General features: G+C 45.6%; 1 protein-coding gene across 1 annotated transcript in view; it reads right to left on the bottom strand.

The window, feature by feature from the left end:
• Positions 1–613: 613 nt before the first annotated feature.
• PKP4 (plakophilin 4) overlaps positions 614–24,521 on the bottom strand; it is a 176,314-nt gene continuing 152,406 nt past the window's right edge. The window contains 10 exon segments of the mRNA XM_047772669.1: positions 614–1,615; positions 3,395–3,468; positions 5,168–5,296; positions 7,818–7,935; positions 8,059–8,143; positions 12,151–12,346; positions 16,211–16,361; positions 19,995–20,168; positions 20,370–20,561; positions 22,164–22,281. Coding sequence (XP_047628625.1) covers positions 1,367–1,615; positions 3,395–3,468; positions 5,168–5,296; positions 7,818–7,935; positions 8,059–8,143; positions 12,151–12,346; positions 16,211–16,361; positions 19,995–20,168; positions 20,370–20,561; positions 22,164–22,281 — 1,486 coding nt within the window. The 3' untranslated portion in view covers positions 614–1,366.

Raw genomic sequence — 24,521 nt, 5'->3', positions numbered from 1 at the left:
CACTGTTCTTATGTAGTTATGGAGTTCTTAAAATGATGTCAGAGGGAGTCTGTCAATTTAGTTAGGGCTGAGCTGCCAGAGGTATTTTTCTCTTTGGTGAAAAGTGGTGTTAAACATACAGCAGTCTAGAAAAAATGCAATAAAATGGTAATGGGCATTAGATTAAAAAGAGATTCCAAGAGATATAAATACTAAGACAGATAAAGAGGAGGAAAGTTTTCATTCTTTGGTATAGTCCATCTCACAAAGTGTACTAACTGTACATAACTAGGAATAAGTCCAGAATAGTTGGATAGATCTGTTTCCAACATGCAACTAGATTCACATTTTAATTTTTAAAAAATTTTTTTGGCCTTCCTGAGGCATATGGAGCTCCTGGGCCGGGATCAGATCAGAGCTGTAGCTGTGGCAGCACTGGATCCCCAACCCACTGTGCTGGACTGGGGAATTGAACCCAAGGCCCAGTGCTCCCAAGACACTGCTGCTCCCGTTGTGCCACAGCTGGAACTCCAGACTTGTATTTTACAAATCTTCTCCATAACATACAGAATAAAAAAACCCCGCCAAAAAACCAAACCCCCCCCCCAAAAAACAGGGAACGAATTTCCAAGGATGAAATTTCCACATTTATTTTTCTTTTGTGTGCATAGAAAATGGCAGTGAAGTGTCCTATGAAAGAGACAGGGAATGGGCATGGCGCTGCTATACCAGACTGGATTTGTGCTTCAAAGGGTACACTATTCATTTTGAAAACATAGGGTGTTGTAGTTTGTTTTTAACTCCTCACAATTCCTTGGGTTTCCCATTTGTTTTTTTAAGCTGTCAGTTTCTTCAAATCTCCTTTCAAATGACACACTGCATTACAAATGATGGCACTTAACCAATGTGGCATTTCCATATTTACACCAACAAAAGAAATTTACAAGACATAATAGCATACAATCTTGACATTTAGTAATAGCAATAAAACATGAAGGGCATCCATTTTATTATTTTTTTTTTCTGTACAAACTATCAGAACATAACTCTATTCACATTAAAAAAATCATCTTTAATTTGATTTGACCTACACGTCCCCCATCTCATTTCACCCATTTCTCAAACCTCTCATCACATCGCCCACACCTTCACCAGACTATAGAATCTACAAGTGATTAGATCTAACACCTAAGTAGAGCTTAGAAAGTCCTCTCTCCCAAAGGTTGCCTCACTTCCCTGATAATTCCTCAAAAAAGAAAAAAAATATGCTCTTCACACGTTCCTTCCATGTCACTTTCACATTTCATCAGCAAATCAGCAAGACGGACTTCTCATCTCAACCCAAACAAGGTTAGAAAGAAAGAGTTCCTCTCCGAGCATGTCGATGCTACACCCACGAGTCCGGGGACCCTGGGTACTGTTCTGCTCTGTAAGAAGGTCGTTTAGTGGAATAAAAGTCTACGTAATTTGTAGTCGATTTCAGTCCATACTGTGTTGAATAATCAGTAGAGGCTGGAAAGTGAACTCGGTCATCAAAATAAGGATCTTCATAGCTATGAGGAGACTGCAAATACAATCTGTATGCATCAAAGTTCTTTCTGGTGGAGTCATCTTGACTATAATACAGCTGTTGATGCTGTTGACAAAATGAAAGAGCAAATAAATCAAGGCAATTTTTGGAAGCACATGTTTAGGGAAAAATTAATGTGGGCTTCCTGCTTCATATTTTTAAAGCAGTATTTGGTATTTGTGTATTTATGGTTGAAAGTTGTTTCTGGCGCACACAGTATGTTTTCTAGTGGATATAAGGGTCTTAAGCTATGTCTACAGGTGGGCTGGCAGTTTGCTCAAGTCCTATCCTATGGCCTTCAAAAGTCAGTGCCTTGGGAGAAGCTGAGACAGCCCTTGGCTACCTCTCTGTCACTAGAGTTCTGTGTTCTGCTGTGGAGGTCCTGGGCATGCCCAAGGAAAGGGTGCCCTTGATTTTTGCCTTGATACAGGAGAACCACTGGCACATTATGAATTTAGTGAAAGGCTGGATATTTGGGCTTTGGATGGTTGTATAATTGCTGAACCATCTTTTAAAACTTTTACCTCAGAGATGAAAATCAAATCTATCCTTCTGTTTTAAAAGAAAAATGTAGTTTGGTGAAGAGCAGTTACACTTTGGAAACTGGAGTGTGCTTTTAAAGGAATAAGCAATCTCTAGGCAGGAGAGGAGTATAATTAGAAGAGATACTTGAGCAAATAAAATCCTAAAGGAAAAGACTTCTCCAAGCTGGGGCTGAGACAATCCATCTGTAAGGAAGCAAGGTGAAATATGTGGGCATCCACACCCTGCCCCCACTTCCTTTTGTCTGGTCTTATTGCTGACCCCACATGAATTTCTTCAAATAGGTTTGAAGAAAAACTGCAATGGTTCTAATGCCTATCTCTCCTCTTAATCAAGCCCAAGTCCCCAACTTAAAATGTAACAAATTTATCATAGAGATATCAATACCATGTTCTGGAACTATGTGCATTTCTAATATTATAAGCATATCAGAGCTAAACTTGCTTTTTTAACTTAAGAGTTATGATTCTGAGGCTACGTCTCTAACTAAAAAACTACAGCAGAGATTATGACAACTGGAGAGGTTCTTCTATTTACAGAGCAAAGATGACAAAATGGAAGGAGGTTACGAGCATCCTCATCTGCAGAGCAGGATATAGGCTCGTTTGGGAAGCCCCAGTTGCTCATGTATTACTGGAAGGTAAGAGGAGAGAACAAATGACCTAGGTGGACATGGCATCAGGCAAGACCAAAATGAATTTTAGGCCCCCCCGACCCTGAAAGTGGAGATTGAATGTTACCACCACTAGTCCCCACTCTGGTGGACAGTGGGGTTCATCCCCACAGGGCTGAGTCTACTTTGACCTCAGAGAATACCAGAAATCTGGCTGTGGTCTCAAGTGTATTCAAATCATGGTGGCTTGGATGGGAGGGAGTCATGAAGATGGAGGAAGAGGTGTATGTGTGAAAAAGAGAAGGATGAGATGAGAGAATGAGGTGTGCTTACCAACCTTTCCCCATCCAGAGGATGGAAGAGATCTTAGAGAGTAACAAGAAGAAAAAAAAAAAGAAAAAAAAAGAGGGAAAAGAAAACTGTTGGGCAAAGAATAGGAGTGTAAGACTTCTCAGTTGGTGCCCATCAGGGGCATGGTGGTACCAATTCAGTCCTCCTCAAGGACATGAGGCTACTGTGGAAGTGATCTGCATAAACCATGGATGAGCTTCCAAGGAGCAGAGATCCCGCAGGAAAGCTCCCGGGCCCCTGCTGTGTCGGCCCAGCTCAGGTGAGTCAACCCACGCGGACCCCTTACTGTGTTCATCCCTGCTAATCGGCCTTCTGTAAAAATGACATTGCAAATTCACCTGTAGCCGTCTATTTTGTTCTCTTGCTGGTGAGGAATAGGAACTGATGTAAATTGGTGAAGGTTTGCTGGAGCCTGTAAGAAAATATTTTATGAAATTAAAACTAGTGCTCATTACTGCGGTCCATTAGGTGGTGTGGACTCCCTGACAGGCCCTGGATTCCCCCGCTGCCAGCACAGACCCGGACAGTCAGCAGCTTGGGTTCCCTGGATGAAGCCTGCCTGCTGCTTACCCCAGGGCTATTCAGTAAAGGCTGATGAATATGCCAAAAAAAAAAAAAAAAAAGGCTGTGTGTTTTACCAAAAAGCAATGCCAATGCATAGCTCATCCGCAAAGGGTTCCTTCTCAACCTCTGGTCACTGTGGGGAGCACTGAACTGGTGGCTCTTGACAGCAGACTTGTCCCCTGAGCTGAGGAACGAGGCTTTTCCAGGGCTCTGAGCTAGTGCACTGGGTCAGATGCGGGGAGGGAAATACAGTAGAACAAGCTCCGGGCCTTTAGAACAGCTTTGATTCAGAATCCCAGGTCTGGAAGGAGCAGGCACAGGTGTGTTCCAAGCAGGGTGGCTGCATGGAGGCCATGTTTAAGTATGTTTTGAAACAAAAAGAACCTGGGTATCAGAGACCTGTCTTTAGGAGTCTACGGCAGATTCCTGATGCTGTCACTGGTTACCCTTCTAGCATTGTTAAGGCTAGCAGAGATTTTATTTTATTTTTTAATGAGGAAAATGAAACATATTTGAGGCAAATTAGTTTATTGAAGCAAGCAAAGAAGATACAGAAGGGCGCGCATGCTAAGGAGGCGGTCTTTAAAATAAAGCAGGCTGCTGCAGACCTGAAGCACCAATGCACTTCGGTTGGTCTGTGCATTTCCTCTGCAAAGAGCTTGATGTCTGAAATGTAGCATCTGCAATTTTCTGAGCTATTAATTGCCATAGTAACAATAGTCGATTAGTAAACAGTCCTGTGAAATCACAATTTCAAAGACAACAGCACAACTGAGACTGCTCCCCCAGCAGTTGTTAAATTGCCACCAGCTTTTATTTATTTCTTTTTAATAAATAGGTTTTTTGAGAAAGGAGTTTTCTTTTTTTTTTTTGGTAGCTCACACTGCCTTATTTGAAGCCTCTAAAGTGGTTCTAATTTGCAAGATAGTTGAGAATGGAGACAATATGAATCTTGGTAAACCCTTCAGGTTGGCATTCTTTAAATAAATTATATGCATGGCTTTCTGAATAGGACATAAAAATATTAATGCTATACAACATCACTTTTGTTATTCTTAAAAAATAGTCACTCTGAGGAGACTTACACTGTATATTTTGTTATTCATTCAAACTCTTTCCCATGAGAATGTAAATGGAATTGATCTCCATCCGCAGGTTTGAATTTATGAGCCGGTCCAGGAGATGCGGCCCTGCCAGGTGTCACAGAGCTCAGGGTTCGGGGACCCCGGAACACACAGCGCAAGACTGCTTGGGCAGGGTGGGGCAGGACAAAGGGCCAGCACTGCTGCGGAGCCAGAAATGCTTTCTCATTTGGAGACAGTGCTCTTTTTATTTGTGGTCACCAGACCACCACCTTAGCTTATTTCAAGTAAAACAAGCAGAAAAGGCAACAGCCCCTGAAGCAGAAGATGGAGAGGCTGGACCAGTGTTTGCTGCTGGGGGACCATCTCATTGCAGGCAGAGGTTACCTCCCAGGCCACTGGCCGTGTGCCTGGGGACCCGCGGCTTTTCGAGATACTCTATCACACACCCAACTGGCGTCTTACCAGGGTACAGGCTTCTATGAGTGGCATCCCCTTGGCTACTGTAATACTGCATAGGTGGCTGGGTCCTATCGTATTCAGAGCGAGGGTCTCTGATTCCTAACAGTGCTGGTGAGGAAGAGGTGCTGCCGACTGAAGGGAGAGGCAAGAGGAGAGGAGGGAGGGGGAGAGAGAGAGAGAGAAAGAGAGAAGAAAGAGAAATCAGACTGTCAGTGTCTCTAGAAAGTCATCTCTGGAAAAACAAAGTAATTAGAAGTGCACGTGCCTGGCACTACAGTCAACTCTTAGAGGTGCTGTGATTAAAGGGCAGCCAGCCCTGGTTCCTGGAAGGTGACTTGCAGGTCGGCCACTGCAAGGATCAGCACTGTCAGCCACCACATTGGGCAGGGATCGTGCAATTTCTCCACTGAGATGGTTGGGGGGGTCTCAATGACCTGCTTAAGCCTTTGAAACTGAGGGATGGTAATTCCCAGTCATGCCCAAGTTCCATTTGCAACTTTATGATCTCAGTTCAGTTGCTTGTAACACACCCATCTATTATCCTTTACATATAGTTCTTCAGTAAATGGATGTTTTATGGCTTGTTTTGATTTCTGCTGATTTCAAAAATATCTGCATCTCTAAATGAGTTTGAATAAGAGTGCCCAGCCCATAAATTTATAATTCTTTTTATGGCGATCAGCTGTCAGGGAAATTTATAAACTCAATAAGCCTGGCTCATCAAGAAGCTCATGGTGCTAAGAAGCCTAGCCTCACAAAAGCCCAGCTTTTTTATCCCAGCTGGAGACAAACGTATAATAATAACCTATTTGCCCATGTGTCGCCTGTAGGACATTTGTGCACAGAAGGAAACACTGCACATCTTCTTTTCTCACTAGAAAATCATCTTGCTTGTGCTGAAGTTAATTATAAATAAGGGTGATCACTGAGTCCACTGGAAAGCAGCAGCCCCCAGTCCCTGTCACCAGCATTTGCATGCATTGATGCTTTCAGAGGAAGACTGATGTCAAAATATTTCCCCAAGAAAGTCACTTCAGTAACATAGGGTGAGCGTACAAGGGTGGTGTCCACGTGCTTCCCATCCTGCTTACTTTCAGGAAGGTAGCAGGGCACAGGATATCCCCACCTGCCTCCCACAATGACATCAGCAAGGCAGTGAGATGCGCCCATAGGTGGATACCTCACTAGTGCCGAGGGACGTTTGATCAGCCCTCAGAATAACTGGAGAAACAAATGTGAATTATATCTGCCTTCCAGTGGAATCTGGAGAGGGTCCTAGGAACTTGGACAGGGCTTCCTGGTAAATATAAAGGTATATTTAAGAGGTCCTCAAAACAAGTTCACTGCTTAGTAACTAAGTCCTAATTTGTCTGAAATTATTTTTTTGCCTGTCTATATGCCTTTTGTTAAGCAGCTAAATCTCTTGCTTCTGCTAGCACTTTCTTCCTAAGTCCCTAAAGAATCCTGATCATTTATGTAAAGAAGGCAACCTCAGGCTATACCTAGGAGCCCACCAACAATGTCAGAAACCAAGCAGAGGTCTCATGATTTAAAAGCTAAGATATAAATATAAACCATATGCAGTAGGCAAAGAAAATTTTTAAAAATTCCAACACTGTAAATCAGCTATAATGGAAAAAAAATAAAAATCATTAAAAAAAAAAAAAAAGATTCCTGGTACAAGTGAAGACATCCAATTATATGGCAGGAACCACCAGGCATATGTTGGTCTTTCTGGTCACATTTGTTCACATGAGAAATGAGACTGTCAGCAGGAGCACAGTTGAATACAACAGATAATATTTATACGTCTGAATGGGAGATTTAAAGCCAAATTAAAAAAAGATATTACTTTTCCTGTTTCATTTCATTAAGAAATTTACAGGACTGACTTGATTAGGTAGTAATATTCTGTCCTTACATGCAAAAAAAAAAAAAAAAGTCTTGGGTTTCAAATTATATACCACCAATAAGTAGGTAGTGTGGTTGCCAAGATTCCCAACTTACAAATTAAAGGGATTTCCTGTAAACCCGCCTGCAGGGCCTGTTCCCATTAGTCGTGGATGCTGGGGATCTGAGGATGCAGTCAGGGGATGGCGGTTTAACTGAGTAAGGCACAGGTGGGGATCTGGGCTCTCCCAGGCTGTGGGGTCTAAAGCTCGTCTAAAGAACTATTTGAGAATTTCCACCAACAAAACTAAAAAAATCACTTGGGAACAGATTTCTAACTTATGGCCAGCAGGTGTACCAGGACAGCCATTTTCAGGCATAGCCTAATGGTTCTCAAACTTGTGTTCCTCCACTGGGCCACACTCGCAGCATCAGCAAGCCTATTAAATGCATATTCCCAGGCCCCTTTACAAACCTGGTTTCAAAGCAGAATCTCGGGGGAACAGATGCTATTGAGTACTGGGATACTGTTATGCACTGTAGTAGGTGTAAACATGCATACACTTTTCAAACGGAAAGTGGGCTTGCTGTTTACAGTAACAGGTAACTCCCAAAGCAGACTTTCAGCTTGAAGAGTAAATTCTCCTTTCCTCGGTGTTGGGAGGTGACAGGCTTAATCGGCGTATGTTCAATCTTCTCTGGATGGGAAACCACATGCTGTCCTACAAATGCAGCTGCCCAGAGGGAGAGTTTACCCACTGACCTGACTGAATGACGGGTGACATCTGTTGGTTGGTGGTAGACAAGGAAGGGTGTGATTTGAATCGGTCTCGCTCTAACGTTGACACAGGTGTAATAAAATGGTTCTGATTCCACCCATCCTGCGGAGTTAAAGGAGAAAAAGAAACCTCTCAAAATGAATAACGACATTTCATTATAATAAGTGATTACGAATGTATGTGCTGATGAATGCTAATTATGCTAGAGCTATTCTTGTAAGTTACCTTTTTATAAATGCTCCGGAGGTCCCGATATTGCCATAATGTATTCAAGACCTGGGCTGCTGCCTTTACCACTTTCAGAGATGATCTAGGGAGAGAGCGAGGACATTAATGAACGTGGGTGGCACAGCCTCAGGGTCCTCTTGGAGATGCTGGCAGCAAATCAGAGACCAAGAGCCCATCTCTCAAGGACCAGGGGGCAAGGAGGCTGCTGCTGGAAACCACTGCTAAAGAATCAGGTGTACTCAGGAGCTGGTGTCAAGTTCAGGGCTGGCCAGAGGTGGTAGGAACCAGAGAGAGGCTCACGGGCATTCAGCTCTGTGGTGAGACGCTGTGGTCGGGATGAGCCCATGACTTCTGCCCATGACCACACATCCCAGTGTCTGAGGGCCCTGCCAAGTGAATCTAAGTATCCCCACCCATTTATTAGGCCTTCGTATAAAACACTGTTATTGCCTTCTCATCATTTAAACCTCTTTGTAAACAAATGTACCTCTGTGCTCTAGTGTTTGGTTTGGAAAATAAGATCAGTTATGACCTCCCTCTCTGAAGACATTTTGCTGAATGTTGGTAGCCTGTGAGAGCACTGCTGAGCGGGAGTTACTGCGTTTCACATCAGGAGCTACTCCTCTAAATCAGTGGCCTCTCTGTTAAGTGAGGAGGGAAAACAGCTTCCTGCCTCAGCAAAGGCCTTGGGATGGCCACGTGAGGGTGGTTATCCCAGAGCCCTGAGGAAAACCGAACACCCCCGTCCTCAGACTTCATTTTGATGCTGAAAATCTGAACTCAAACGTATATTACGGTATTTAAGATCTGATTTCCTTTTCCATTCCTTATCTTCCCAACTAAACTCTCAGAAAGTGGGGGAAGAAGAGAGGTGAGCAGGCCAAAGGCACCGTCTCTGCCCATAACAACAGGATCTGGGTTGTGATGATTCCGAGGCATCAGGGAGGGCAGAGCACAGGCAAGTGCAGGGGCTTCGCAATCTCTGTTCCTGGAGGTAGGCGTGTCTACAGCCACCCCCCACCCCCATCTCAGCTTGCTCTGCTCAGCGGTCCTGCCCAGTCAAGGGCAGAGAGTTTTTAAATTTCCATTTTCAAAACAGACTACAGAGCAAGGAGACGCCTCAAAGAAGAGAATAGAGAGGACATTTCAGGCACCTGTGATGGCTCCCGCAGGGTCTTCACACCTCACAAGCACCCATCCTCAGCCGGATCCAGGCATCAAAGGCAAACCCCGGCTGGCTCCAAGGACTGCTCTGCATACCAGACAAAGCAGGGGTGTGCCAGGTGTACACCTCAACACCAACAGCTAGGTGACACATTTTTAGAGAGAAATTCTCTGAGCAGAAACCTGACTCCTGAGAAAGCAAGGAAGTTTCTCTGCTTCCCCCTCCGCTGCACAACTCCTGCAAGGAGTTATGTGTTCTCATCTCTAATTTCTCTCCTACCTTCTCAGTATTGTTCAACTGGATGTGTGTCTACCCTGGTCCTATCTGATTGAGCAGCATGTGACATGGGTTCACCTTTGACAGCATGTGGCCTCTGAGGCACCAGAGCTGCTGCTTCTCCTCTGAACGCTCTGGCCGCCCTTTTTCGGGCTCACTGCTGGCTCCTCATCTCCTTGACCCCCAGCTATGAGGGACACCAGCCCTCAAGCCTCTTTCCTTCTCTAGCTACATTTCCTGTTGATCTCATCCCATATTACTTCTCTAAATTTGCCACTTATACCCCGTGACTCCCAAATTGACACTCCAGCCTGGATCTCTATCCTGAACTTGACTTGAGCACAGTTCACTCCCTACCAGATGCTCTACGTCAAGTCTAACAGCATCTTAGATGTGTCACGTCCCAAACTGACTCCCAATCTTCCTTAAAACCTGCTCCTCCCCCAGGCTCCCCATGTCGGCAAGCAGCAACTCCATCCCATGGTTTCTTTTGCCAAAGACCTTGGAGGCATCCTTGACATCTTTCTCCTCTCCTGCTGCTCATCTAAGCCTTCAGCAAATTCCACTGACTCTGCCTTCCAACATGTCAGACTTGATCATTCTTCACCACCTCAACTCCTGCTTCTATCAGTCTCACTGAGAGTTGGTCACTCTGATTACTCTCAGGGAAGTCAGATTGTCTTTCTTCTCTGCTGAACACCCTCCAAAAGCTTCTCGTTGTGCTGAGAGTAAAAGTCAAAGGCCTTACACTGACCCACAGGGTCCTACACTGCTGGTTACTGCCCCTGCCTCCGCACTCCTTGACTCCCTCCCCCTTGACTCCCTCTGTTCCAGCCCCGCTGGCTTCCTGCTCTTCACACAGGCACGCTTCCACCTCAGTGTCCTTTTACTCGTTCCCTCTGCCCTAAATACTCTTCCCGCCCCTACTCCAGGTCTGTGCTCGGAAGGCACCATCTCCCTGAGGCCTCCTCTGACTGCCCTGTCTAAGACGGTGACACCCCTCCTCATCCCGGCACGCCCTCTCAATGCCCCCAATTTGATTGCTGCCCCCCACCCCAGCACCATCGGGCTGGCGGAGCGCTGCTCACTCTGCTGGTACCTTGTCTACTCCACTTGCCCATGGAACGTAAGCTACGGAGGGCAGGTGTGACCTGCTCCCTGCTCCTTGCTGTCGTGCGTGGCAGGTGGGCAAGAGAAAAATACATGGTGGGTGAATCATAAGGAATATAAGTGTACGTTCAGAAGAAAACTTGATCTAGGACTTTCTGAATCTTGTTTTGAAAAAAAGATCGGAGTGGCATGTGGAAGTTCCTAGGCCAGAGACTAGACTCATGCCATGGCAGCAACCAGAGCCACAGCAGTGAAAATGTCAGATCCTTAACCTGCTGAGCCAACAGAGAACTCCAATAATTTTTTTTTTTTTAAATATACAAAGGTTTTGGCACTGGCAAAATTTTTATAGCCTCTTCTTAGGCTGTTCATGAATGAAGGCTCTCTCACAAAATGGTAAGAGCACAAAAAGGGATTCCAGTTGCTCTTAGGGGAGATGGGAGGGCAACAGGAGGGGGAGTTACTGGAATTGGACCTTAGATTTATCTGTAATGTTTCATTGCCTTTGAGATAAAAAGGAGTGTGTGTGCACTTATTACTGAGATAGAAAAAAGATACATAAGAAAGAAAGGATTGAAAGGATATATGGATAGTGTTGGTAGCTGTAGTTTCTGTGGGGTGAGAATAGGCTGTGCGATGTTATTCCAAGCATACACAGTGTGAGTTCCAGCACTGATGCCCAGCCAGTTAATACATGTTTAGTAGTATGGGCCAGGCTTCGCTCTGCACACGGAGGCTGGAGCAGTGAATTAAAAGACAAAGTGCCTGTACTGGGGGTGTCAGATGCCAGAAGGGGCCACAGATAACCCTGGGGAAGCCAGCGCCGTGCAGAAGGAGGGAGGGGTGGGCCATTATACTGCTGATCAGGAGTTCCCTGCCCTGTTGTGTCATGAAGGTGACAAGCAGCCTATACATTCCAGTTCCTTGAAGGATTCTCTGATCTGATATTAAAGCAAATTCATAGTCACTGCTACAGCTCTGTGACAAGAAATCTTCTATTTTTGCCACGAACCCTCAAATCCCTACTTCTGCTGCTTCATCACTTCGGTGTCACTCAGACGTGATGGGAAACATATGATCCAAGCCCAGGGCACATCCTGAGGCCACACAGAAGGCTCTGCTGCATGTGGTGATATTAGTACTTTCTGGGCACCTATGGAGGAATCAACTTCAGCACTGAGGATTTAAGCTGTTCTTGCAGAAGAGGCCTTAGAGCCTGGAGCAGAGGCAACGACACGAGGGGTATGGTGCTCCTGCTTATGGCATGTCTGATTCTTCAGGGGACAGCATGACCCAGTGGGGCTTCGGGGACAGGAATGATGGTTGGGGTGAGGGGTGTTCCAAGAAAACAGAGACCAGAAAAGGGGCCGCATGACCACAAATGCCGCTCCCAGCAAAAGGGGTTCTAACTGCTGGAAACTGCTTAGGTTATTTGCACGTGAGCAGCACAGAAATAAATCCTTGTCAGGAGGACGTGCATCCTTGATCCCAGGATGATCCCAGGACAAGGGCCTGGCGTCCCCTTGCAGCCGACTTGCCTGTCTCCTCTGCCCTTGGTTATGTTCACCAGCTTTTCTATGCCCCCTGAGTCGGCCAGGGCCTTGGCGTTCTCCATGTTCTTGCTGGTGACCTCATGCAGGGCGCAGCAGATGGCCGCCACAGTCTCATCCGACAGCACACTCGGGCCAGAGCCCCCGGGAAGCCGGTTGACCAGGTCACGCATGGCGTATTTACCTGCCCAAGGCAAAAGAGTTCATTCTGCTTTCGGAAGGGACCCAGTTTTTGTTATTGTTGTCATCAGAAGACTATGACTATGCAATCTCTCAAAACAGAACCTCAGAAGAGACAGTAACGGGGAAGAAGAACACGCACAGCAAAGAAGAAAACGACAAATGCTTTAACTGTCAGGGGAACATGAACATCTGCTGTCATGCCACTTGAAGAAGTAACTGGCTTATAACACCTTACCGCACATCGCTGGAAGACAGTGTAAATCAGTGTATGGAACTGGGTATACCAATCAAGTTGCTTTAGTTCAACCATTTTCATTAACAGTGAGAGTCAAGGAATTACAGAAAGTAAATTTCGTTCTCAATTCAATTCCTACGCATCACAACAACCTCAACCTCCTCTCTAAGCTTTTATAAACTTTTCTCTGAATACGTTTTAAAGCTGGTCCAAGTAGGACTGCCAAACAATACTTTCCACAAAGTCTTTCTGGACATAGTATGCGAACTGGGTACACTCAGATATTTTTACTAAGTTGAGGGTTTATGTCAGCTGGTCTGGTGTGAGTTGTCTGTTTCTTTTAAAGAAGACATGAGTACAATTTTGGTATTAAGATTATGGGTTCGATCCCTGGCCTCACTCATTGTGCTAAGGATCCAGCGTTGCTGTGAGCTGTGGTGTAGGTTGTAGATGTGGCTTGGATCCAGCATTGCTGTGGCTGTAGTGTAGGCTGGAAGCTACAGCTCTGATTGGAACCCTAGCCTGGGAACGTCCATATGCTGCGGGTGCGGCTCTAAAAAAAAAAAAGGCAAAAAAAAATTATAGGTATGTTATCTCTGAGGAGTAATACAGTAATAAAGTTCTTGATAGGACAAGGCTGGGAAGTCCCCTCACTCCTGAAGCATTTCTTTCCAGATCCTCAATTTCCTGTACTCCTCTCCAAAACAAGATTATCTCTAGCTTTTTCAATTTTAATTACCAGCTGACAAACTGGAATAATTGCACCATAGACAAAAGAAGTTAACTCAAGCTCAAGTAAATATTTTCTTTTTTTTCCCCCTATGCTAATAATCGAGTGGATACTAAATGGGGTTTTTATTGAAGACCCACTTATACACAATGGTAAGCACGAGAAGACAGTGCCTGACTCCATGCTGCATAATTTACAGCACGTCAAAGAGAAGACTCTGGCTTATTCACAGAGAACACTGTTATGAAGAGTGAAAATACAGTGATGACATTGTAAGCCAGAGGATAAATGTGGTTTTTAAGAACAGACGATAAGTTAGCACTGGTGATTTTGAATACTCAAGAGTGACCAAAAGGTCCATGACATGTAATTTGTCATTTTGGGGAGGTGCAGTTTTCACTTGCACTCCTGAGGCTTGGGAGAAGGTGGCTCCCTCATCTGTGAGTGACCCTGGTGGCTCCCTCGGAGCCCACAGCTCAGACAGCTGGCTCAGTCTGACTCAGCTGAGTCTGCAGTAACTTTTGTGAAATGGCAAAACTTTGTTTCCTTGTGAAAAATGGCTCCAGACAGAGTTCACTGAGTGCTGGTGATGAATGCGAGGAGAGAGTGCAGAGGTCAGAGAGGGGGATGGTTTGTAGGAACAGACGTGCTGGGGAAGTTAGAATCAGATATAGAAACGGGGAGGGGCTGTGACCTCACAAGAAGCAAGGGTCTTCATGGGGAAACAGGAAAAGTGCCTCCTGCAATAGCTGGAGAGGGTCGGTGGAGAGAGAAAGTACTCGTGCAAGTTTAGAAGGAGATTAGGACTTTCACAGAAAACACAGGATGGCCAGAGTGCAAGCGACCCCCTGCACACACATCTGTTCTTCCTAAAGACTTGGCACCCTTTGCATGCCTATCTCTCCTTCCCTGGGGAGTGACAGGGCAGAGGGTGCATGCTGGCACCTTTATTTTTTAGCATTGAGGAGTTCCTGTTGTGGCTCAGTGGTTAACTAATCTAACATCCATGAGGATGCAGGTTCAATCCCTGGCCTCTCTCAGTGGATTAAGGATCCGGCATTGCCATGGGCTGTGGTGTAGGTCACAGATGCAGCTCGAATCCTATGTTGTGGTTGTGGCGTAGGCCAGCAGCTACAGATCAGATTGGAACCATAGCCTGGAAGCCTCCATATGCTGCAGGTGCGGTCCTAAAAAAAGAGAAAAAAAATTTTTTTTAGCATTGAGAACTCCCAAACTATACAGGCTTCTTACTAGAAATTCAAACCACAGAGATGTAACAGTAATAACTTTAAAAAAACTCTCTTTAGGGACCTAAGAGATTTCGCTCAAGGAAATGTGGGAAATAAAAGCTCTAACACATCTATTGGAATCAAGCAGGAGCTGGACTATGAACAGACCATGAAAAAAGCTCCTTTCCTCTCCGTGGGGTGCAATTTGGATCAAAGGAACAGCGTGTTAAGAGCAGGTTAATTTAGGCAATAATTTAAAATAGCACTTGCGCCAGGCACTGTGTGAGGGGCTTTTGCGTACGTGGGCACAGGAAGTCCTCACAGCCACTCCTGAAGGTAAACACTGTTGCTCTTATTCTCTCTCTCCATCTCTGTCTCGCTCTTTCTCTCCCGGCAGGTGTACTTTACTATGAGATTGGTAATATATTCACTAGTCCACATAAGCTTTTGCCAGATACCCCTCCCTCTCCCTGGCCTGTCTTCAGTTGTGGGATTGGCTTGGAGTGAGGTAGTTTTATAAGGAGCTGCCCCTCACCCTGTCATTGCATTCTCATAGCAAGCCCATGGTGAGGACAGCGGCTGTGGTCAGCTCCCTTTCAGAGATGGGGCCAAGGAAGAGTTTTCTTTTCTTGTTTTTTATTGGGGGGGGTCTTTTAAGGGCTGAACCTTAAGCATATGGAGGTTTCCAGGCTAGGAGTCAAATTGGAGCTACGGCTGCTATCCTACACCACAGCACAACAACGCCAGATCTGAGCTGTATCTGCGATCTACACCACAGCTCATGGCAACGCTGGATCCTTAATTCACCAAGCAAGGCCAGGGATCAAACCTGCATCCTCATAGATACTAGTCGGGTTTGTTACTGCTGAGCCACAACAGGAACTCCAAGAGTCTTCAGTTTAGATTAAGGAACAGAGCCCGAGTGGGTTCAATACAGGACATCCTAGGTTATGCAGCCAGTGAGCAGCAGGTGCAGGGTTTAACTTGAGGTCTACTGGAAGGTCTCTGATCTTTTCTTTACCCCACACTCTGCCTGGGATGGACCATGCCCTGGAGGTAAGCAAGCCAAGCTGCCTAAAGTGCAAAGCTTAGAAGCAATCATTCTCAACGTTGTCAAAGGGCCAACTTGACATGGACCCAAGGGTGAATGCCTTCTAAAATTCTGGACCCTATGTGTCTTAGGTAGTCCTGCTCTCATCCTGACACTGCCCTGGGGTCTGGCCTTGAGACCATGGCTCTGTTTTGGGCTGAGCTTTAAGCTATAAAACATTCATGTGGTTTCTTTTTTTTTTTTAAATTTAGAACATGGTAGTTAGTATTGGTGAAATTAGTAGATATAAGTCTAAAAATCAGAAAAGGGAGAATTAAGCTTTTTTTGTTTTTCAAAAATGAATGTCTCTTGGGAAATAGAGACACCAAATCTATCAAGTAGTTTTGTAACGTATGACTGAAATTGCTAGCTTTTCTGAACGTTTGCCTGCCTATTTGGTATTTAATTAAGGAGCCTGAAAAGTAATGATCAGAAAGGACGGACACAGGGATACCAAATATGCCAAGAAACCAGAGACCAGGACTCAGCTGCTTACCATTTTAAGTGTCATATTTTTTAAAATGAAGAGTTTTTCAAACATCGTGTCTCTCTTTATAGCTCACTTGGTCACCAAAACATACCTATGAGTTCCTTGTTGCGAACATCCAGGGCCATATTCCTCAAGGCGGTCGCCACAGAAGAAACAACTCTATCGTTATCCATCCGCAGAAGTTCTACAAGGATGGGGAGCCCTTTTTCTTTGCGGACAGCTGCTCGGATATATGCTGCAAACTAGGGAGAAAAACAAGGCAATAAGTAATATATAATAGAGCTCAACTCTCTGATGTTAATGTTGCCTAAAAAAGATATTTCTGGGAGTTCCCGCTGTGGTGCTGCAGAAATGAATCCGACTAGGAACCATGAGGTTGCAGGTTTGATCCCTGGCCTCACTCAGCGGGTTAAGGTTCTGGTGTTGCTGTGGATGTGGTGTAGGCCGGCAGCTGTAGCTCTGATTTGACCCCTGGACTGGGACCCTCCATAGGCCCTGAGTGCAGCCCTAAAAAGCAAAAAAAAGAGGTTTCTGAAAGATGAAGTAATAGATTAAATGTTTTGTTCCCAATAAGGAGATTAAATCTGTGATGCTGGTTAAGAGAAAACCAGTTTGGGAGAAAGATAAGCTACGATGACTGATTTAAAAAGAAATCCCAAAGCCTGAAAACCTCAAGCCACCATCTGGCAGATATTTTTGTGTGAAAGAGAGAAGGCAGTGATTTCTTTCTTCTTCAGATACATAAACATGGTTAAGGACGGATGGCAGGTCTTCTCTGCAGCTGGCCCCACGCCAGGTACAGAGGCTAAAAATAGGATGGCAGAGCAGGTAACTGATCACCGCACATTAAAGGAGAACCTGTCTCCATCAAGTTATTTTCCCCTGTATTCTCTGCAACAATATTTAGAGTTTGGTAGCCTTTCAAAGAAACTGCTTGGAAAAATCCCTTGCCTCAGAAGAAAAGGAATTCTCCAGAAACACCAAGCATCGTAATTCATATGGGCTGGTGAAAAACTAAGCATGTCTGTGTGCAAAATGCTTTCTCACTCAAGATTAGCTAGCTGCTGCCACTGCTTTTTTTAATCGGCAGTCAAGAACTTCTCTCGTGATTAAGAGGCAAGTCTGTACGGTGAGTCAGTCTGTGCACCATATGAACTGGAAACGAACACTAAAGCATCGGGGAAACAAACAAAAAAAGGAACATTTGAAAATGGGTCTTTAATCTTGTTTTGAGCTTTCACTGACATTTTTACCAGTTCAAATAGTCTTTCAAAATTCAGGATAATTGAAAAATGTTGTTCATAAAACATCTAATACTTTCCTGCTGTGGTCAAGACATGAAGACAAAGGTCTGCCAGCCCTCTGTATTATTTTGAACATGAAAATATGTGATTGACCACTTAGTTTCTTTAATATCGACAGAATGGGTTATTTTAATAACACAAATAAAAGGAAAAGATGCAGGGAGTTCCTGTTGTGGCTCAGAGGAAACGAATCCGATTAGGAACCATGAGGTTTCAGATTTGATCCCTGCCCTCACTCAGTGGGTTAAGGATCCGATGTTGCAGTGAACTGTGGGGTGGATCACAGACATGGCTTGGATCTGATGTGGCTGTGGCTGGTGGCTACAGCTCTGATTCGACCCCTAGCCTGAGAACTTCCATATGCTGTGGGTGCAGCCCTAAAAAGCAAAAACAAACAAAAAAAAACCCCAAAAAAAACAAAAAATAAAAAAATAAAAGGAAAAAATGATTTCAAAGACCCTATTAGCTTTCTTGATAAGAGATGAATATTCCTATTTTCTAAATCAAATAAAATCTGCCTGGGAAATAGGATACACAACTTGCTATCAGGTAAAGCACAGGCAGCTTTGGCAACTTTTCTCTCTGAGATCTGCAAGGACAGGACCAGCACCTGTCTCACCCAGAGGCCAACTGGCTCAGCCCAGCCCTGAGCACCTCCCGTCTGGAGCAATATAGCCATCACCACCCCCAAACAGCATCTCACCTGATAACATCTATCGCCATGATTATCTTGGTTTCTTATTGAGGGGCCAATATTTTGATTTATTATTTTAGATACCTTTGAAATCACTTCCATATGTTTATATATAAACTTTTTTTTTCTTTTTTAAGGCCACACCTGCAGCATATGGAAGTTCCCAGACTAAGGATTGAATGGGAGCTGCAGCTGCCGGCGTACACCACAGCCACAGCAACGCCAGATCTGAGCTGTGTCTATGACCTACACCACAGCTCAAGGCAACACTGGATCCTTAACCCACTGAGTGGGGCTAGGGAACAAACCCAAGTCCTCATGGGTACTGGTTGGGTTCGTTAACACTGAGCCACAATGGGAACTCCCATAGGTTTATATTTTCAATAACCTTGCCATCTAACTTTTATTTATTAAATGATCCCAGAAAATAAAATTCTTACACAACTTAAATCACATCTATTTTAATGACTGTCTTTTTTATCACCATCAAATGCTTCCTGGGTCACAGGAGCTGGAGGTGAACACTGGGTCACCAGCATAAATATTTATGAATACTTGTGTGCTAGGCACTCTCCTTGGTCCTCCACACTTATTACCTCATTTAATGCTCACAAACACCTAAAGAGGAAGGTATTCTTTCCACTTTGCAGATGATGAAACTAAAGACAAAGATCTGAGGCTCCCAGCTAGTAAGTGGGGGGAGGAGGTCAGGATTCAAAACCAAGGAGTCTGGCTCCAGAGCCAGCGCTTAGGTGCTAAGTTATTAGCATTTTAATGAAGAACAACAATAAGAGAATAACCACAGTGGCTTAGCATTAGGCCCTAATCACCTGTATATTTTCATTATAGAAGCTGGCTGCATGAAACAAACCTTACCAAGGCCTAATGATGCCTCTCACGCTCATGGAAGAAGCAGCAGCCAGAAGATTTTCATTTTGGGAGGTGGTGGTGGGGGAAGTAGCCAAAACCAAGCATTATAAGAATTCTACTAAAGCATAATTATCAGGTAAGTTGCTAGATGACATTTAAAAAGTTTTGAGAGCTTGCTTAAGGGGGTAACAGTAGGAAATCACCTTCAATTTTCATAAAAAAGTCACACCCCTATTAGGGTATGTGAAAACTGTGCCACAGGTATGCTCTCCAAGTGCCTGAGAGGAACAGCGCCCCGACCTCAGCTCTAAGTCAGGCCCCTGCATCTCTCGCCAGGCTCCCCAACAGAATCCCAGCCTCAATCTTCCTCTTCTTGGAATCACCCTCTGCACCGATGCAGAGAGAATTCAGGGTCCACATCAGCCTGTCTATGCCGCTTGACTGCTTAAATCCTTTCAGGGTCCCCTCTGGTCTGAAAGTCAGGTTCCACTTCCTGAGGCTACAACATGGGCCTTCATCACCCCACCCTCCGTGTTCCAGCAGCCTGCCCGTAGTCTCTACCCACTGTTCTCACCTTGAGGCCTTTCTCCTGGGGTCCCTTTATCTTTATCCGGATGGCTTCCTCAGACTGCTGGCTGCATTCTGCTCATACAGATTCCATTTGGGCAGCACCACCCCTCCAGGAACCCCTTCCCTACCTGCCAGTTCCTTCTTTGCTTGCCTTTCCCTCACCTGCCAGGCTGGGTTAGATGCAGACCCCAGTGCACACCCATCCTGCAGAGTCTACACTGCACTGACTCCATGAGTCTGTTTGTCTTGCTAGTCTTCAGTTTCTCACCGGGAAGGGCTATGTCATGCATCTATGGATCCCTCGAGCCTCCTCCCATCTCCTCCCTTTTTCCCTCCCATCCTTTACCAAACTCTAATCGCCTGTCTCCTTTTCCATGTTCACTGCCGATCTGACTGCACAGGTGGAAAGACGTGCAGACGAGTGGAAGATACCCTACCTTCCAGTTTCCAGCAGAGAGGTTCTGGAGAGATCCTGCAGAGCCTTCCAGGGTGGCTGGGTTGGAACTTTCTGCTAGAAGGGTCAGGTATGGTTTTACCACTGACGGATGCCACAGCATCTCAACCCCTTTGGGGGACTTCGACAGTCCTGGGATAGGACCGACTCCATCCCACTGAAAGACAAAGAGCAGACATTAGTGGAAGCAAAATGAACATAGCATCCAACACTGGAAAACATTCCTTTCTGCTGGACTCAGCAAGAGCTATGCAGAAAAACTGCATGATGAGAAAAATATTCTTTTCTTGCCAAATATGTGATTTCTTACTCCCAGAGAAATGAAACTTTAGAGTTTCATGTCAAATACAATGCTAACTTGATCCTCTTGCGGCGTTCTCTTTTTCTTCTTCTTCTTCTTCCCCCAGCAGCTCGGCTCCGAGTCTTTACTGGGAGACTCTTTTCCTAGTAAGTCATCCAGTTCATTCAGCCCCAGCAGCCGGGCCTGCGGCACCTCCAGCTCCAGCCGATAGGACAGGTTCCTCAGGGTGCACACGCAGTTCTCCACTGTCTGCAATCAACACGGCACAGGGTTAAAACCACTGTAGCACGTGGTGCTGTACTGAGCACCAGTGATAGTACTTAAATGTAGAATATGAGAGAACTGCTTTTCACTTCTGGGCATCTGCAACAAAACCACAACTATGACTCCAGAATTTTGGTGGGATGTTCACCTGATGGAGTGCAGAGCCTGCATTCTGCTGAGGCCTGATTTCAGGCTGACTGAAATGTGTGAGGCTCTAAAGATAAAATGCCCTGGAGTTTCTGTCGTGGCTCAGTGGTTAACGAATCCGACTAGGAACCATGAGGTTGTGGGTTCGATCCCTGGCCTTGCTCAGTGGGTTAAGGATCTGGCGTTTCCGTCAGCTGTGGTATAGGTTGCAGACGCAGCTTGGATCCCGAGTTGCTGTGTCTCTGGCATAGGCCGGTGGCTACAGCTCCGATTCGACCCCTAGCCTGGGAACTTCCATATGCAGCGGGAGAGGCCCCAGAAAAGGCAAAAAGGCAAAAACCAAAAAAAAAAAAAAAAGACAAAATGCCCGGTGTTGATGCTTCAGAGCTGCTGCAGTGGTAGAGATGCACCCACATTACCAGGACCTCACTCCTTCTCACCTGGCAGAATATGGAGGTTCTCAGGCTAGGGGTCGAATTGGAGCTACAGCTGCTGGCCTACACCACAGCCACAGCAACAGGGGATCCAAGCTGAGTCTATGACCTAACACCACAGCTCACAGCAATGCTAGATCCTTAATCCGCTAAGCAGGGCCAGGGATTGAACCCACGTCCTCATGGATGCTAGTCAGATTCATTAACTGCTGAGCCACTATGGGAACTCCTGGCTGTCACTTTGAAATTTTCCTCTACCTCCTTCCCAGCCAATCACTCATCATTCCTCTTTTCCTTCTCAGACCCTTATTTACAACCCCAGGTCTACTTATGGCCTGTGTCCAGCTCATCCTGAACAAGTGCCCCACCTGCCTTGGGACTCTAGTCCTTTCTTCCTATTGGGACTTGACACTTCTAGTCCCTTCTTCCTATTTCTCCCTACCTTTCCCAGCCCCCCATGCTGGGGCAGACCCTGGAAAAATGATGGGCCATAAACCCAGGGCTTATGCTGGGTAATAGACAGACCAGCTGGCAGCAGAGGGAGCGGGTGAAAGGCCAACCTGGGATGGAGAAAGAGGCATCTCAAATTGGTGCCAAGGCAAGAAGGGCAGGGAGGTTGGTGGGATTTCAGTGCCTCGACCAGGAGCTTATATTCAGTAGGTACTCAGATACAGATGGCTCTGATTCTAGCAGCAGGGGATAGAGAATGGAGGCAACAGCCGTGGAGCAATCACCTTGACAATGAGCCCAGGAGAATCACAAAGTCTGGATCCTGGCAGAGCCTTTACCACACAGAGGCACTCAGTTTTCATGGTTCTAAGGCTACTTTATTCAGTGCTCATGTTCCTGTTAACTTATAATTTAGACTCTCTCCCTTTAATCTGTAAGGGAGCCTGACAAGGACAGGGTCAAGAATTCTGGAAAGAGCCAATGGCATGCACATAGCAGTGGTTGGCAGCTGCTTGTCCTCTGCCACCACGGCGCTCACAGCCGGGAGGGCACTAACCTTGCTGTCGTAATCAGATGTGTTCACACATGTGTGGATCACGTACAACAGCGAGTCCACCAGCCCCTCGCAGGATCTCATTTGCTTTCTTGCTTCCTCCCCCGCGGAGCTGAGATTCCTAAATAGGCAGAGACACGTGGGAACTTGTTAGCTGTGGAGCCTTACCTTAATGATCTGAGGACCTGAGGACGGGTGATAGAGCAGCACGCAGATCTGGTCTGAGGAGGCATTTGGAAGCCTGCCTTTTAATATCCTGAGAGTGCCCAGTAATAGCCAGTCCTCCTTACCCCACAATAAAGGGAAGCATAGGCACTTGAACTTTGCATCTCTCTTGTGATAGGTTACTTTCTAATCCTTTAGAATAATTATTTTGGGGCTTTATCCTTAGTTTCCTTACATATAAAAAGGTAGAATAATAGTAACTACCTCACAGGGTGGCTGGGAGGAAGAGATGAGTTGCTACAAAAGAAGCAATTAGATAAGTGCCTACAGTAGGAAAGATGTCCCCTAGCCATGCATGGTTGCTATTTTCAGTCATGCTTCACCTCCCTTGTGAGGCTACAAGGTCTTTGCAGTCGCCTGCACCTATTAAAATGTTTTGCGTGTAGTAGGTGGTCTAATGAACAAACACATCATCTCTTGTATAAACAGTTCAAGTTAAATAGAAACATTTGTTTTTACGGCAATTTTTCTCATCATTTAAATTATTAAAAACTATGAAAATTGTTTTTGGTTCTCATTCCATTTTGAAATTTGTGCTATCAATTCAACTTCATGAACTAATACCAAACTCTAAGGATCTATTTTATGTCCCATTAACAAGGGGTTCTAGGCTAATCGAGATTCTGCAAAACCTAGATAAGGGCGGTCTGGAATGACTTTTCACCTTTGACCTTCTGGGGCCAGAGATATACTCTGATGCCTCTTCTGTCCTTATGTGCTGTAACCTCTCAGCAGCACTCTACAGCTGCCCTCTTCCGTTCCTCTATGAGCTCTGAGGATGGGCACCGTCAGTTTTTCTGCTCATCTTGTTGCCTTTCCTCCTCAGCCCTTCTGCTGGTGGGTCCCTCTGGAGTGCCCAGGGCTATGGCCGTCCCTTCTTGTCTTCATCTTTGCACTCTCCTGGGTGGCCTCCTTCTGCTCCTTAGATTTAATACAGCCTATGGACCCACGACTCCCAAAAGTCTATGTTCAGCCTGACCCGTCTCTAGAATTCTAGATACATCTAAGTGTTTTCCTGATATTACTACATGGACAGCTAATTAGACATCTCAAAGTAGACAAGCCAAAATCCTCAGCTGTTCCCTCCCTCCAGTCTCCTCCTCCCCTCTGTCTGGCTTCATCAACGGCACTTCAGGGCTCCCAGTTGACCCAGCCAAATATTTAGGCCCTGTTCTTATTACTTCCCTTTTCCTCACTCGGTATATTCAATTCAGTAGCAAACCTTGTCTGCCTCCTCCTCCACAGCATACCCCACTCTGCCTACCTCTCTCTTGAGCCTGGTCTCGGCTGTTCTCATCATCTGCCTGGACTGATGCATAGCATCCATCTTCCTGTCCCCACTGTCGCCCCCATCACAGCCAGAAACCATCCACACTCCCATGACTGAAACCCTCTGACGGTTTCCCGTGGTCCTTGCCATGCAGTACAAATTCATTCCTCTGATTTAAAAAAATCCAACATAACCTGTACCACCTCTTTGCCTTGCCCATGAAGCTCCAGCCTCAAGTTCATTTCTGCCCTGGAGCCTTTATGCTATCTATTCCCCTTTACCTATTGCCTAGAATGTGTCTCCTCAACTCCCCTACTCCCACCCTGAAATGAGCAGCTCCCTGTGGTATTTCAGATCTAGGCTTAAACTTTACCTTCTCTGAGAGACCACCTGACTAGCAAAGTAACCACGTAATAACTCTTATGTCACCCTATTTTTAAAATGGCACCCACTGTATTTTCTTTATTTGTCTTCATCATCTATCTGAGCAGGGACCCAGTCTGTTTTGCTTATCACTAAATTTACACAGAAAGCATTCACCAAATGTTAATAGCTATGAACCACTAGGGGAGCCTGAGCTGGAGTCCTGGTCCTGGGCTGACTCTGAAGCCTGGCAGGCTAGCTAAGTGGTCATGGCCTCCCCGATCCAGGTCCAGAGAGAGGATGAGATGCTGCCCCACGAATCAGGAGAGGCCATGTTACCTGTTCTGTGACACAGGAACCTGAGTCAGGGAGCTGGCTTGTTTTCCTGGAGCCTGAGTCGTGTTGCTCCCCTTCCCAGCCTCGTTGTAGTGGTAGGGACGGTCGGTCACAATAAGTGGAAGGCTTCAGAGCAGAAGCCCAGGCCGTCCCTCCACCTCCCTCCA

Source organism: Phacochoerus africanus, chromosome 3, assembly GCF_016906955.1.
Source record: "Phacochoerus africanus isolate WHEZ1 chromosome 3, ROS_Pafr_v1, whole genome shotgun sequence".
NCBI classification, from domain to species: domain Eukaryota; kingdom Metazoa; phylum Chordata; class Mammalia; order Artiodactyla; family Suidae; genus Phacochoerus; species Phacochoerus africanus.
The sequence above is the reverse complement of the archived record's forward strand: the minus strand, read 5'-3'. Positions and strand labels throughout refer to the sequence as shown.